The sequence below is a fragment of the Cololabis saira genome, chromosome 3 (assembly GCF_033807715.1).
Source record: "Cololabis saira isolate AMF1-May2022 chromosome 3, fColSai1.1, whole genome shotgun sequence".
Classification (NCBI taxonomy): Eukaryota; Metazoa; Chordata; class Actinopteri; order Beloniformes; family Belonidae; genus Cololabis; species Cololabis saira.
The window spans coordinates 1,781,913-1,795,223 of record NC_084589.1 but is presented as its reverse complement, the minus strand read 5'-3'; the positions used below and the strand labels follow the sequence as shown (position 1 = coordinate 1,795,223).

At 42.6% G+C, this 13,311-nt stretch overlaps 1 protein-coding gene across 1 annotated transcript in view; it reads right to left on the bottom strand.

Annotated features, from left to right (window-relative positions):
- Positions 1-1,238: 1,238 nt before the first annotated feature.
- LOC133424587 (aldehyde dehydrogenase, mitochondrial-like) overlaps positions 1,239-13,311 on the bottom strand; it is a 28,986-nt gene continuing 16,913 nt past the window's right edge. The window contains exons 8-13 of the mRNA XM_061715275.1: positions 10,661-10,763; positions 9,162-9,346; positions 8,186-8,350; positions 6,722-6,879; positions 4,570-4,684; positions 1,239-1,526 (exon numbers count right to left, since the gene is read on the bottom strand). Coding sequence (XP_061571259.1) covers positions 1,494-1,526; positions 4,570-4,684; positions 6,722-6,879; positions 8,186-8,350; positions 9,162-9,346; positions 10,661-10,763 — 759 coding nt within the window. The 3' untranslated portion in view covers positions 1,239-1,493. The remainder of the gene's footprint in view (positions 1,527-4,569; positions 4,685-6,721; positions 6,880-8,185; positions 8,351-9,161; positions 9,347-10,660; positions 10,764-13,311) is intronic.

The following is a 13,311-nucleotide window of genomic DNA, read 5'->3' as shown; positions in this document are numbered from 1 at the left end:
TGGCTTGTGGCAAACTTTAAACAACACTTTATATGGATATCTTTAAGAAATGGCTTTCTTCTTGCCACTCTTCCATAAAGGCCAGAATTGTGCAGTATACGACTGATTGTTGTCGTATGGACAGAGTCTCCCACCTCAGCTGTAGAGCTCTGCAGTTCATCCAGAGTGATCATGACCTCTGACCTCTGACCTCTGCAGTTCATCCAGAGTGATCATGGGCCTCTTGGCTGCATCTCTGATCAGCTTTCTCCTTGTATGAGCTGAGAGTGTAGAGGGACGGCCAGGTCTTGGTCTGATACTCCTTCCATTTCAATATTATCACTTGCACAGTGCTCCTTGGGATGTTTAAAGCTTGGGAAATATTTTGTATCCAAATCCAGCTTTAAACTTCTCCACAACAATATCTTGGACCTGCCTGGTGTGTTCCTTGTTCTTCATGATGCTCTCTGCGCTTTAAACGGACCTCTGAGACGATCATGGTGCAGGTGCATTTATACGGAGACATGTTTACACACAGGTGGATTCCATTTATCATCATTAGTCATTTAGGTCAACACTGGATCATTCAGAATCCTCACTGAACTTCTGGACAGAGTGTACTGCACTGAAAGTAAAGGGGGTGAATAATTTTGCACACCAAATTTTTCAGTTTTTTATTTGTTAAAAAAGTTTGAAATTTCCAATACATTTCGTTCCACTTCATGATTGTGTCCTATTTGATGTTGATTCTTCACAAAAAATTAGTTTTATATCTTTATGTTTGAAGCCTGAAATGTGGCAAAAGGTCACAAAGTTCAAGGGGGGTGAATACTTTTGCAACCCATTGTATATATTTATATATATAAAAAAAATCAATTTCAAATAAATTCCACTAAAATATCTGCTTTTTGATTTTTTTGTCAGTTTAAAGGGAACGCACACAGAGCCTGTGATGCTTTTTAAATTGGACTTTTGTTGCGTCTGAAATACAGCGAGCTCATGTTAAGTGGCAGCTGGATGGACTAAATGGGATTATAGGGAATAGTTGTATTTATTTATTTGTGGGAACATGTTTTCTTTGTAAGAGCGTGATGAAAGGATTGAAATCGCGTTAGTTAAATCTTTTTTTTTGTTGAATAAACCTTCAGGATTTTGGAGTACTGGAGGGATGAGCAGGAAGATGGACGTTTTGTTTGAATTCTGTTTGAATGTTGTCAACACCACTCAACTCCTCCCAAATCAGACCAGGGCAGACAGGAGAGTATCTAAAGCAGCTTTATCAAACATCAAGGAAACAGTCAGACCGGCTGTATCTGCAGTTACAGTCGTTTAATGGAGAACAAGCGTCTAATCGTACAACGTTTCAGCAGCGATCCAGAGTACTCTGTATTGTTTAATTCAGCTGTTATGAAGAGTCCTTGATCCGGGCTGGGGGTGCAGTCCTGCGTCTGCAGACCCGGTCCCCGGGGGTCCCGTCCCCTGGCGCCTCCTCCAGCAGAAGTGCCGTCTCTCAGCTAGGAGTTCTTCTGCGGTACCTTGATGGTCACCTGGAAACCAGAACAAACCGGATTCAGACAGAGATCATGGAGGCAGGACCGTTTCCTCGTTTATCAGGAGCTCAACCAGGAACATGTGCTTTGCTGATTATTAATCACTGATTAATAAACATCTTTACCACTACAGCACGCTTTGTCTTACTGCAGATTTTATTAGTCTTTGTATATTTGAATTCTTATTTAACTATTCAATCTTACTAATTCAATTTTATCAACACATTTAATTAAGATTTTCTGCAAAATGCAATAGCTTAAAACATTTATCTTATTTGCTCTGTTTACATAGCAATGCTGACACCTATTGGTCATTTACTGGTACTAATACCTTAACAATGACACTCAATCGATAAGATAAGGATAATTTAATAGCATTTAATAGAGCGGTGTAATAACCTATAAATAATAAAAATCTAAAAATAGTCTGATAGACTGTTTAATTTACAACACATGACTTATTTTGGAATACAAAGAACCAACTTGACTATGCTATGTAAAATGTGAATTAACTTTTATTAGTAACTTTGGTAAGTTTAAGATTTCAATTCATAAATAACATGGAGGGGAGTCTGCCTAGTGTAGTCCATTTATTTAATCCAGCTCTGTTAATCACAGCTGGACATCCAATGTTTGTTTCTGTTGTGAAAAAAGTCTGAAACTTTAAATCAGAACATCCAGACATGTTGATAAAACCGACCAAAGACCACAAACGTGCAGAAGTTCCAGCAGCAGGTATCCAACCACTTCCTGTTGGTGTGAAATCTGAATCCCCCAGCGTTCATCTTTAGTAGCTGGATTATTGGAACAGCATCTTTACAGTCCACTTTAAAAGTCAGTTAGACAACTGCAGCTCACTGACTACGTTTCCATGCATCAAAAACCCTTTTAAAACCAGAATATTATCAATAACCCGAATTTGCACGGCCATGTAAACACCAATAACCCCTTTGAATAACCCGAATTTCCTGGGTTACTCCTTTTAAAACCTGAATATTGGGTCATGTAAACGCCAAACAGAATATCCCCATCAAACGGAACAGGAATTTGTTTTCTGCACATGTTCTGTTCACAAGGAATCCTGGTCTTTTGAGTCCAGGAAGTTCTTATAAACACGGAGAAACAAGACCAGGAGGAGACTAATCACTTCATAAATGTAATGAAGGATATGAACATTTCTGCATTTGTAGACGGTAGAAAGTACCGGGATAGAAGATTTACAAGAAGGTGAGAGAAAAGTTGTGTGAAGCAGCATTTGTTTTGAATTTGGATACAGGAAGAAGAAGCAGAAATGACGGGAATTGTGTCATGATGTTCTCCGTGCGTCGCTGGTTTGATCCAGATATCCCCAATGATTAATTACCATGGAAAAGGAATATTCCGAATGTTTCAGTAACCGGAATATTAGCAATAACCCAAATTTTTACTGCATGTAAACGTAGTCATACAGAACTCTGCTGCTCCAGTCCTCACTAGGACCAACAAAGTGGACACATCAGTCCAGCTCTGAGGTCTTTACTCCGCTGTCTGTCCATCAGAGGACAGACTCTAAAGTTCTGATGCTGCTCTATAAAGATGTGAATGGTCCAGGACCAGAACACATCAGGGACATCCTGGCCCAGTATGAACCTCTTAGACCCCTCAGCTCATCTGGATCTGGTTTTTTATCAGTTCCCAGAGTCAGAACAGACATGGAGAAGCTGCATCAGCTCCGGTGCTCCACGTGTCATATTTTAACCACAGTAATTAGTGTAGTAGCAACCTTTTTCTTTTTTACAATTATTATACAAGGCTTGATTTTACTACTTATTTTAAGTGAAAATTTACTTGAAACGGGTGAAAATTGTAAAATAAGTTATTTATCTGGTGATGACTCTTGTTTTAACCCTTGTGCTGTCTTCAGCTCAAGGAAGGAGGAAGGGAAGAAAAGAAGGAAGGAAGGGAGAAAAGAAAGAAGGAAGCGAGGAAAGAAGGGAGAAAAGAAGGAAGGAAGGAAGGAAGGAAGGAAGGAAGGAAGGAAGGAAGGAAGAAAAGAGGAAGGGAGAAGGAAGGAAGGAAGGAAGGAAGGAAGGAAGGAAGGAAGGAAGGAAGGAAGGAAGGAAGGAAGGAAGGAAGGAAGGAAGGAAGGAAGGAAGGAAGGAAGGAAGGAAGGAAGGAAGGAAGGAAGGAAGGAAGGAAGGAAGGAAGGAAGGAAGGAAGGAAGGAAGGAAGAAAAGGAAGGAAGGAAGGAGGAAGGAGAGAGCAGGAGGAAAGAAGGAACAGGAGAATTAGGTGATTTTGACCCAAACACAGTACCAGGGTTAAATGTAATGAGATATTTTAACTAGAAATAAGACAAATATTCCTGGTAATATTTGGAGTTTTTGCAGTGTAGCCAGGGATTGCTGTACTCTGGACCCTCCCTGGACCCGGGACGCTTGTTTGGGGGGCTGGGAGAAGGCCTTCCTGGAGGGGGGGCTCCCAGTACGGGGGGGGGGGGCTCCCAGTACGGGGGGCTCCCAGTACGGGGGGCTCCCAGTACGGGGGGCTCCCAGTACGGGGGGCTCCCAGTACGGGGGGCTGGGTCTCCGTACAGACGCAGCGGGACTGGGGCAGCGGTGCTGGCAGCAAGTCAGACTGGTTTCAGGTGGGAGTTGGAACCTGTCAGTCATTCAGAACAGCAGCCCAGTGATGGAGGGTTTATCTCTGATTCCTCCTGTTGGCCTCGTGGAGCCTCGTGGAGCCTCATGGAGCCTCGTGGAGCCTCGTGGAGCCTCGTGGAGCCTCATGGAGCCTCGTGGAGCCTCGTGGAGCCTCGTGGAGCCTCGTGGAGCCTCATGGAGCCTCATGGAGCCTCATGGAGCCTCATGGAGCCTCGTGGAGCCTCGTGGAGCCTCGTGGAGCCTCATGGAGCCTCATGGAGCCTCACGGAGCCTCACGGAGCCTCACGGAGCCTCATGGAGCCGTGATCTTCAGCAGGAAACACAATCTGGACCCCCCAAACCTGACACCAACAGCAGAACCGCACACGGAACTACACAACTACACGACGTGTAGTTACCGTTTTCACTTCCGTGTAGTTCTCCAGGCCGTACTCTCCCAGCTCTCTGCCGATCCCTGAAGACTTGTAGCCTCCGAACGGAGCCTGAGCTCCAAACACGTCGTAGCAGTTGATCCTGCAGAGACACACACACACACACACAGTCAGGTTAAACACTAACAGGGAGGAACAAGCACTAGATGATGTTGGTGCTGAACTGTCCAACTACACATCCCAAGATGCTTCAGGAACTTTACCAATCCTTTACCTTCCCGTCTCTGATTGGTCAACTCTAGGGGTGTAACGATACACTAATCTCACCATACGGTACATGATATTGAGGTCACGATAACGATATGATACGATATTATAGCAGTATTTTTTTAACAACCTTGAATGAGGAACATATGACTGGAAAAAATGGTCTTTTATTTGAAAGACACAAAATACAAAACAATGCTGTACATGTGCCCTATTGTTCCAGTTTGTAATGCTTTATAACTGTTTAAGTTTTAAAGAGAAAGCCAGGCCAACCATTTTCCACAAACTGAACTAAAAGTAAATGTCAGGTTTGCATTATGCATCTTCAGTTTCAGACAAGTACAAATATTTAGCCACAAACTGAATAGTTTCTCTCATGTATGATTTGACTTTTTTCTTTTCCAGAAATTTACCAACTAAAATTAAATAAATAAATAAATAAACTATGAAAAGTCCCAAACTCAGAATGCAACATGACTATTATTTATCTTATGGCAGAGCTAAGAGCTTACAATGTTTGCTCCTTGTCAGCCACTCGGTCGCCGTTTCTATCCACAATTGGAAATCCAAAATGCCGCCGTACCGGTGACTTAAATGTGGCGGGAGCGTCTTCTATTGCTACGCTGTTCTCCATTCTACTTGTAAATCCTACGCTACACACTCTGCTGCAACAAAAGCATTGGAAAGATGGGAGAGGGGGGAGCGGCGCAGATTAGTCACCACCAGCTCAGAGCACCCTCTTGTGTTAAAACAAAATCACTACATTGAAAAAGAAATCAGCGTCTGCTTGTATTGACTGGATAAATTTGTCCCAATATCAGCTACAGTTTGTCACCTCCACGACACGTATCGTGACGTTTTTGTATCGCGAAATTTCGTGGCACGATATATTGTTACAGCCCCAGTCAACTCTGCTACTGCGGTGCGGTAGCGGAGCTTAAACAGTTTATCTAACTGTCCCTTTGTAAAAACATGGCTCTGCTCAAATCACATACAAAATATAAAAATAAATCAGGAAAATCACTATTGGCAAAATCCTTCATCTACAATACAATACTCACAATACAACATGCCGCACACAGCCGGCCTATCAGACGGAGCAGGGAGGGGCTTAGCATGGCCATAGTAGGACTAGAACATTTATGTCCTGCAAAGCGTGTGGAACTCCCACGATGTCAATCAAAGTAATTTAACTTGCCTGACTTAGCTAGTGCTAACCAGTGAAAGGACAAGGCTGGTGGAACGAGCAGACAGTGATGGGTGTGGTGTGTGGGGTGTGGAGATTACTGTGGTGAATTGTGTTGCAGTAAAGTATAGAAAAGTCCAAAGTTTGTGAATAAAGTTGAAATTTCAACTTTATTCTCAAAATTTCGACTTTATTCACGAAATTTCGACTTTATTCTTGAAATTGTATTTCAACATTTATCTCGACATTTCGACTTTTTTCTCGAAGTGCACAATGAAAAAAAAAATCTCCCCCTCTCATATTTTTTCTCCTGCATGGCCCTAATACTCTTCAATACATTTCTTTATTCATATAGATTATTCATATTATACTTTATTCACAAAATCTTTTTTTCTCAACATTTTAACTTTTTTTAACTTTTTTCTCGAAGTGCACAATGAAAAAAAATCTTCCGTAATGTGAGGGATGCATCATGTGTAAATACGTGGAATGTGTGTTATATGTGTTGCCCCATGAGGTCCCCGCTGCAGACGCACATCTCCAGTGCTTCTGTGCACGAGCCATGCATCTACCAAGATATTCATTAATGTGTTGGGGGCATGTTGGGATGCAGTGTCTTGCCCAAAGAAATGTGCTGATGTGAGCTATAGATGTGAGGGTTTGAACCCCTGATGTTCTCCCAGCATCAGACCACAGCTCAACTATTACCCATGATGCAGCACTCACCAGACGGTCCCGGCACGCAGCCCGTTGGCCACGTAGTGGGCCTTATCGATGTCCTTGGTGAAGATGCCGGCGGCTAGGCCGTATTTACTGTCGTTGGCTCTCGTTATCACCTCCTCCAACGTGTTAAACTTCAGGATCTGCATGACTGGACCAAAGATCTGGAAGACAGAACAGGAAAGACAAAGACTTCATAAACTAGGACAACTTTAACAAGCGCTGAAGAGCCGTGACGAGCTGACTTGTTGCTGACTTGTAGGCCAACGACAAGTCAGTTTGTCCCGGCTCTGTGACTCTGGAGCAGCACGCCAGCTGCACGCCGTCTTCTGAAGGGTGGAGATATTCTTTCTTTCATGATCTTTCATGATCACACTGGTCTGACGGCGATGCCGAGCATTTAAAGAGGAAGCCCACTGGAGCAGGCTTTGCTGACTGGTTGAACGTTAGACTGTTGGGTTATTTGTTATTAACGCACCGCTGCAACGCACTAGGCACGCGGGTTAAACAGCTGGTAGGGAGATACCGCCAAAAGGAGGAACTTCAATGAGAAACGACATCAGATCTATGACGAATTTAAAAATGCTCATTGTGACAGCCGACACAAAGCTGGACACTATTGGCACTTTTCCACCAGCACCTACTCATCTCAACTCGGTCTGGTTTCTTTTCCACTACAATCCAGCACCTGGAGCAGAAGTAGGAGGTTGGAGTGAAGCTGCTGTGATGTATTTGATTGTGTATCTAAACGAAGAAGACAACAACACTATTTACAAAACACCTACAGTGCAACAGTTGAACAATAAGAGAGAGGAAAGAACCTGGCTGGCCCTCCTAACTTGTGTCTCCAGTCCAGTCCTCTTTCCCTAATAACGACACAATTGTCCAGTAGAAACTTGTGACTTGTTTCCACTCAAGTCAAGTCTCCCGTTTTGGCTGGGAAACTACCGTATTTCACCCCTCTTTCCCGCCGTCCTCCCGTATTAGTATTTTCCTGTAAATTTCCCGTTTTATAATATAATCATTTTTAAAAAGGGTTATTGTGCCTTTTGCGCCTCTCACAAGGTTAGTGGCAGCAAAGGGAACAAACTAGAACAACAAATCAGACCAGGTCGTCGTACGACATCTTTTCTTGTTGTTGTTAAGTGGAGGTCAACCGGAGGTGGCTCTTTGTTAAAATGGTTACCATGGTTACAGCGCCACCTAGCATCACTGAGTCAGCCATGCTCTGGCCATTTATCCGATCTCTGAACAGCATGTAAACTCAAGACAAGTGATCCGGACTTCTGCATGTCGTTATCTGATACGATCAGAAATCTGATACGATCAGAAATCTGATCTCTTTGCTGCATGTAAACGTACTGACTGACACCTCAAGAGAACCAGGACCGTACATCTCTACAACAGTACAAAGAATCATGTGAACCCCTCAGGCCCAAAGCAGCCCCTGACACGGCCCCGTTCCCCCACCTCCTCCCGGGCGATGGTCATGTTGTCCTGCACGTCTCCGAACACGGTGGGCTGGATGTAGTATCCTCGGTCTGCAGCCACTCCTCCCCCACACATCAGTTTGGCTCCTTCCTTCTTCCCGGTGCTGATGTAGCCCAGGATCTTGTTGAACTGCTCCTGGTCCACCTGCATCACAGAGGGAACGGACTGGCGTCTCAACTCACCCCAAACAGAGACCGGGACCGGGTTCTACGGTGGCCGACAAGGGCCAAACGCACTGCAACGGCCTAATGCGTCTCAGTTAAGGAAAACGGCTTCAAGTACAGAAACGATTTCACAAACTCAAAAGGAGGTAGAAAAAGAGGAACGTGGTGCAAATGAAAAAACGTGCAAAAAACAAAGACAAAAGCAGCATCATCAAACGCTGCAAATAGAGAAACGATGCAAAGCACAAAACCATATAAAACAAGAAACCATCTTCAAAAGAAAAACACTTCATATCCGGTTACCAAACCTGCAGGGGGCGCTCTCTCTCAGCGTAACAGCTCAATGGACAGACACACGGATGTAGAGAGTGACCGAACAGCTGACTGTAACGTTAAAATATAATAAAGAAACGTTGTACAGTGATATAAATCACATTATATCACATTACCGTTCCCGCTGTATGTTTAAACCATGGATGTAAACACTGTGGTTCAGTCAGCTGTTCGGTCTCTGTTACGCTGAGAGCGCCCCCTGCAGGTTTGGTAACTGGTTATGAAGCGTTTTTCTTTTGAAGATGGTTTCTTGTTTTATATCGTTTTGTGCTTTGCATCGTTTCTCTATTTGCAGCAGGTTTTTTCATTTGCACCACGTTCCTCTTTTTGTTCCTCGTTTTGAGTTTGTGAATTTGAATCGTTTCTGTACTTGAAGCCGTTTTCCTTAACGGAGACGCATCAGACCGTTGCAGTGCGTTTGGCCCTTGTCGGACACCGTAGGGTTCTGCGTTGGTTACCTGAGGCCCCTGCTCCGTCTTCAGGTCGAAGGGGTTCCCCACCACCCTCTTCCGGGCGCGCTCCGCGCTGCGCTCCAGGAACTCGTCGTAGATGTCGGCCTGGACGTACGTGCGAGAGCCGGCGCAGCAGCACTGGCCTTGGTTGAAGAACAGAGCAAAGTGGGACTGCTCCACGGCCTCCTCCACTGGACAAGGAAAGGAAAAAACTTCAGCAAGGCAAGTTTGTTTGTATAGCACAGCGGTCGGCAACCCGTGGCTCCAGAGCCGCATGCGGCTCTTTAGCGCCACCCTAGTGGCTCCTGGAGCTTGTTCAAAAATGTTTGACCTTTTTTTCCCTTTTTTTTTTCCTTTTCCTTCTTTTTTTCCTCTGTCTTCCTTTTTCCTTTCCTTTTAATCTCGACATTTCGACTTTTTTCTTGAAATTTTGACTTTTTCCTCAACATTTTGACTTTTTTCTCAACATTACACCTTTTTTCTCGAAATGTTTACTTTGACATTTCGACTTTTTTCTCGAGATTGTACTTCAACATTAATCTCGACGTTTCGACTTTTTTCTCTCAATTTCGACTTTTTTCTCGAAATCTTTACTTTTTTCCTCGACATTTCAACTTTTTTCTCGACATTTCGACTTTTTTCTCGAAGTGCACAATGAAAAAAAAAATCTTCCCCCAGTTATAACTTATAGATACATGCAGCATGTGTTGTCTTCATTCTAAGGCTTATACAAGACTTTTCATGTTTTGCGGCTCCAGACATATTAGTTTTCTGTGTTTTTGGTCCAATATGGCTCTTTCAACATTTTGGGTTGCCGACCCCTGATCTAGCACAATTAAACACAAGGTAATTCAAAGTGCTTTACATCAACATTAAAAGCAACAAGACACAATTAAACAGTAAATAACAAATAAAATGATAAGAAAAAAGGTTAAATAATAAAAAGCACAAGTTGTTAAAAAGTAAAGGCAGTAGAGTACAGCAGGTTCATCTCATTTAGGCCCGTGTTGAAAAAAATCTATTCTCATTAATTCCTAATAATCAATTCATATTCCTAATAATTGATTCATATGTCCTACTTATTTCATGTCCATGAAATAAGTAGAAAGCAGATTTTTCTACTTATTTTAAGTGAAAATTTACTTGAAACAGGTGAAAATTGTCAAATAAGTTATTTTTCTGGTGATGACTCTTGTTTTAAGTGTAATGAGATTTGTTTGACAAAAAGTGAGGCATTTTAACTAGAAATAAGACAAATATTCTTGTTAAGACTTTGAGTTTTTGCAGTGTAGTGTTGTTGTCTTCTCCGTTTAGATACACAATCAAATACGTCACAGCAGCTTCACTCCAACCTCCTACTGCTGATCTGGGTGTTGAAAAGAAACGAGGGCAAGGCGAGTGGAGACGAGTCTAATCGGGCTGAGTAGGTACTGGTGGAAAAGCTCCATTCTCTTGGTTCTGATGGAGCAAAGACCCCCCGCCCCCCCGGCTGCTGGAACACTCACTGTTGGAGTCAGACAGGATGATGTTGGGGCTCTTCCCCCCCAGCTCCAGGGTCACCTTCTTCAGGTTGCTGGTTCCTGCAGCCTGCTGGATCAGCTGGCCCACCTGAGGACAGAGACAGGAGTAAGCGCCCCCTGCAGGTCACCGGAAACCACCTCATACTGGTGCCCCAGGGTTCACTTTTAGGACCAATATTTTTTAATTTATATGTGCTTCCGCTTGGGGACGTCACCAGGAGCACGGAATCAGTGTTCATAGTTATGCTAACATTGTACATCTGTACATCACTGTCTCCTGGAGACACAAAACCATGATACCCTTCTTAACCCTGTACTGTCTTCGGGTCAAAATGACCTCATTCTCCTGTTCCTTCTTTCCTCCTGCTCTCTCCTTCCTTCTCCCTTCCTCTTTTCTCCATTCCTTCCTTCTTTACTCCCCTCGTACATTCTTTCCTTCTTTTCTCCCTTCCTTCCTTCCTTCCTTCCTTCTTTTCTCCATTCCTTCCTTCCTTCATTCGTTCCTTCTTTTCTCCATTCCTTCCTTCTTTTCTCCATTCCTTCCTTCCTTCCTTCCTCCATCCTTCTTTTCTCCCTTCCTTCCTTCCTTCCTTCTTTTCTCCCTTCCTTCTTTTCTCCCTTCCTTCCTTTCTCCCTTCCTTCCTTCCTTCTTTTCTCCCTTCCTTCCTTCCTTCCTTCTTTTCTCCCTTCCTTCCTTTCTCCCTTCCTTCCTTCCTTCTTTTCTCCCTTCCTTCCTTCCTTCTCTTTCCCTTCTTTCCTTCCTTCTTTTCTCCCTTCTTCCTTCCTTCTTTCCTCCCTTCTTCCCTTCCTTCTTTCCTTCCTTCCTTCTTTCCTCCCTTCTTCCCTTCCTTCCTTCCTTGACCCTAAGACAGCACAAGGGTTAACTGTGTTTTAGATATCAAGTCATGGGTGATGGAGAACTTTCTACAGCTAAACCAGGACAAAACAGAAGTTTTAATTATTGGTCCTGAAGCCAAGAGAGAGAAACCTTTACTAAAACTGCAAGATTATATACATTATATAGATAGCATTATTAAGTTTTAGGTTTTATGTAAATCGCTTTGTGCTGCATTTTTTATTTGTATGAAAAGCGCTATACAGATATAGATTGATTTGATACATCAGTTTACTGGCCGACGGCCTCTCAAACCAGTCAAGTACGTTAACTGGAAAAACATTATTAAAGAGGGAAACAAGAATGCTGTACGTCAAAAAATAAAACATTAAAAAAAAAGTTTAAATTCTGAAAGCAAGAACACAACTAAAAGATTTTATATTCGATGTATCTCGGCTTCTACTCTGTGCGATGTAAAAAATGACTATATCGTGAATATTCAAGTATACATTGTCACACATTTGCTTTTAGCCGCGGGCATTAAATTACAGGCTTTTCTCACCCTCTCGTCTCTCCTTCACTTCAAGTTTTATGTTTGTGCCGCTCACTGCTTAGTAACTGTTAAATAAATACAGTTTTGGTCAATTTGACTTAGTTGTGATTTCCCCCTTTTTGCATGAAAGTTTAAAATTGAATGTAGACATATAGAATCATCATACTGGTGTGATTGTAGGCATCAAAGTGTTAATTCAAGGCTAAGGCAAAATATCAAGTTATACAGGACTGTCTCAGAAAATTAGAATATTGTGATAAAGTTTTTTATTTTCTGTAATACAATTAAAAAAAAACAAAAATGTCATACATTCTGGATTCATTACAAATCAACTGAAATATTGCAAGCCTTTTATTATTTTAATATTGCTGGTTATGGTTTACAGTTTAAGATTAAGATTCCCAGAATATTCTAATATTTTGAGATAGGATATTTGAGTTTTCTTAAAGGAGCATGAGGCTCCTTTTAAGAAATGAGACTCTCTAGCGCCACCCTTCACCACGACGGCCGTCGGGGGTACTGCAGCCAACAGCGAAGCCGGCACGGGAGAACGGGGAGAACGTGCATGCAGCATCATGTGACGTCACATCCACAGGACAAAGCGGGAAATTTGGGCCCGAATTGCAGCACATTTTGCAGCACACAGCCTGTTCAAGGCAACGGAGAGATACACTAGAGGAATCATTCTTTTTGGTTTGGAACGCTTCATCTGACATTATTACTAGAAAACTTAAAACGTATACGAATTTTTTTCATAAATCCTGCCTCAATCCTGCCTCATGCTCCTTTAAGCTGTAAACCATGATCAGCAATATTAAAATAATAAAAGGCTTGCAATATTTCAGTTGATTTGTAATGAATCCAGAATGTATGACATTTTTTTTTTGTAACTGCATTACAGAAAATCACAATATTCAAATTTTCTGAGAAAGTCCTGTATATCGTGTATCGTGACATGGCCTAAAAATATGGAGATATTAACAAAAGGCCATATCGCCCAGTCTAGTTACAGCCATGTTAGTTTGTCATCTGGTCATTATTATTGAGAGGGTTATCGCCTTCTGGCTCTTCAATTTGGTAACGGTTCACGTTTGGTTTTGTGCACATCTCAATCTTCAAATCCAACGTTTTTCCATCCAACAGAGGCGAGCGTCTTCTCTGGGACGGATGTTTCATCTGTGCGTTCATTTGGGTCAACATTTACCGTACTGGCCCGGATATAAGACGACCCTGATTATAAGATGACCC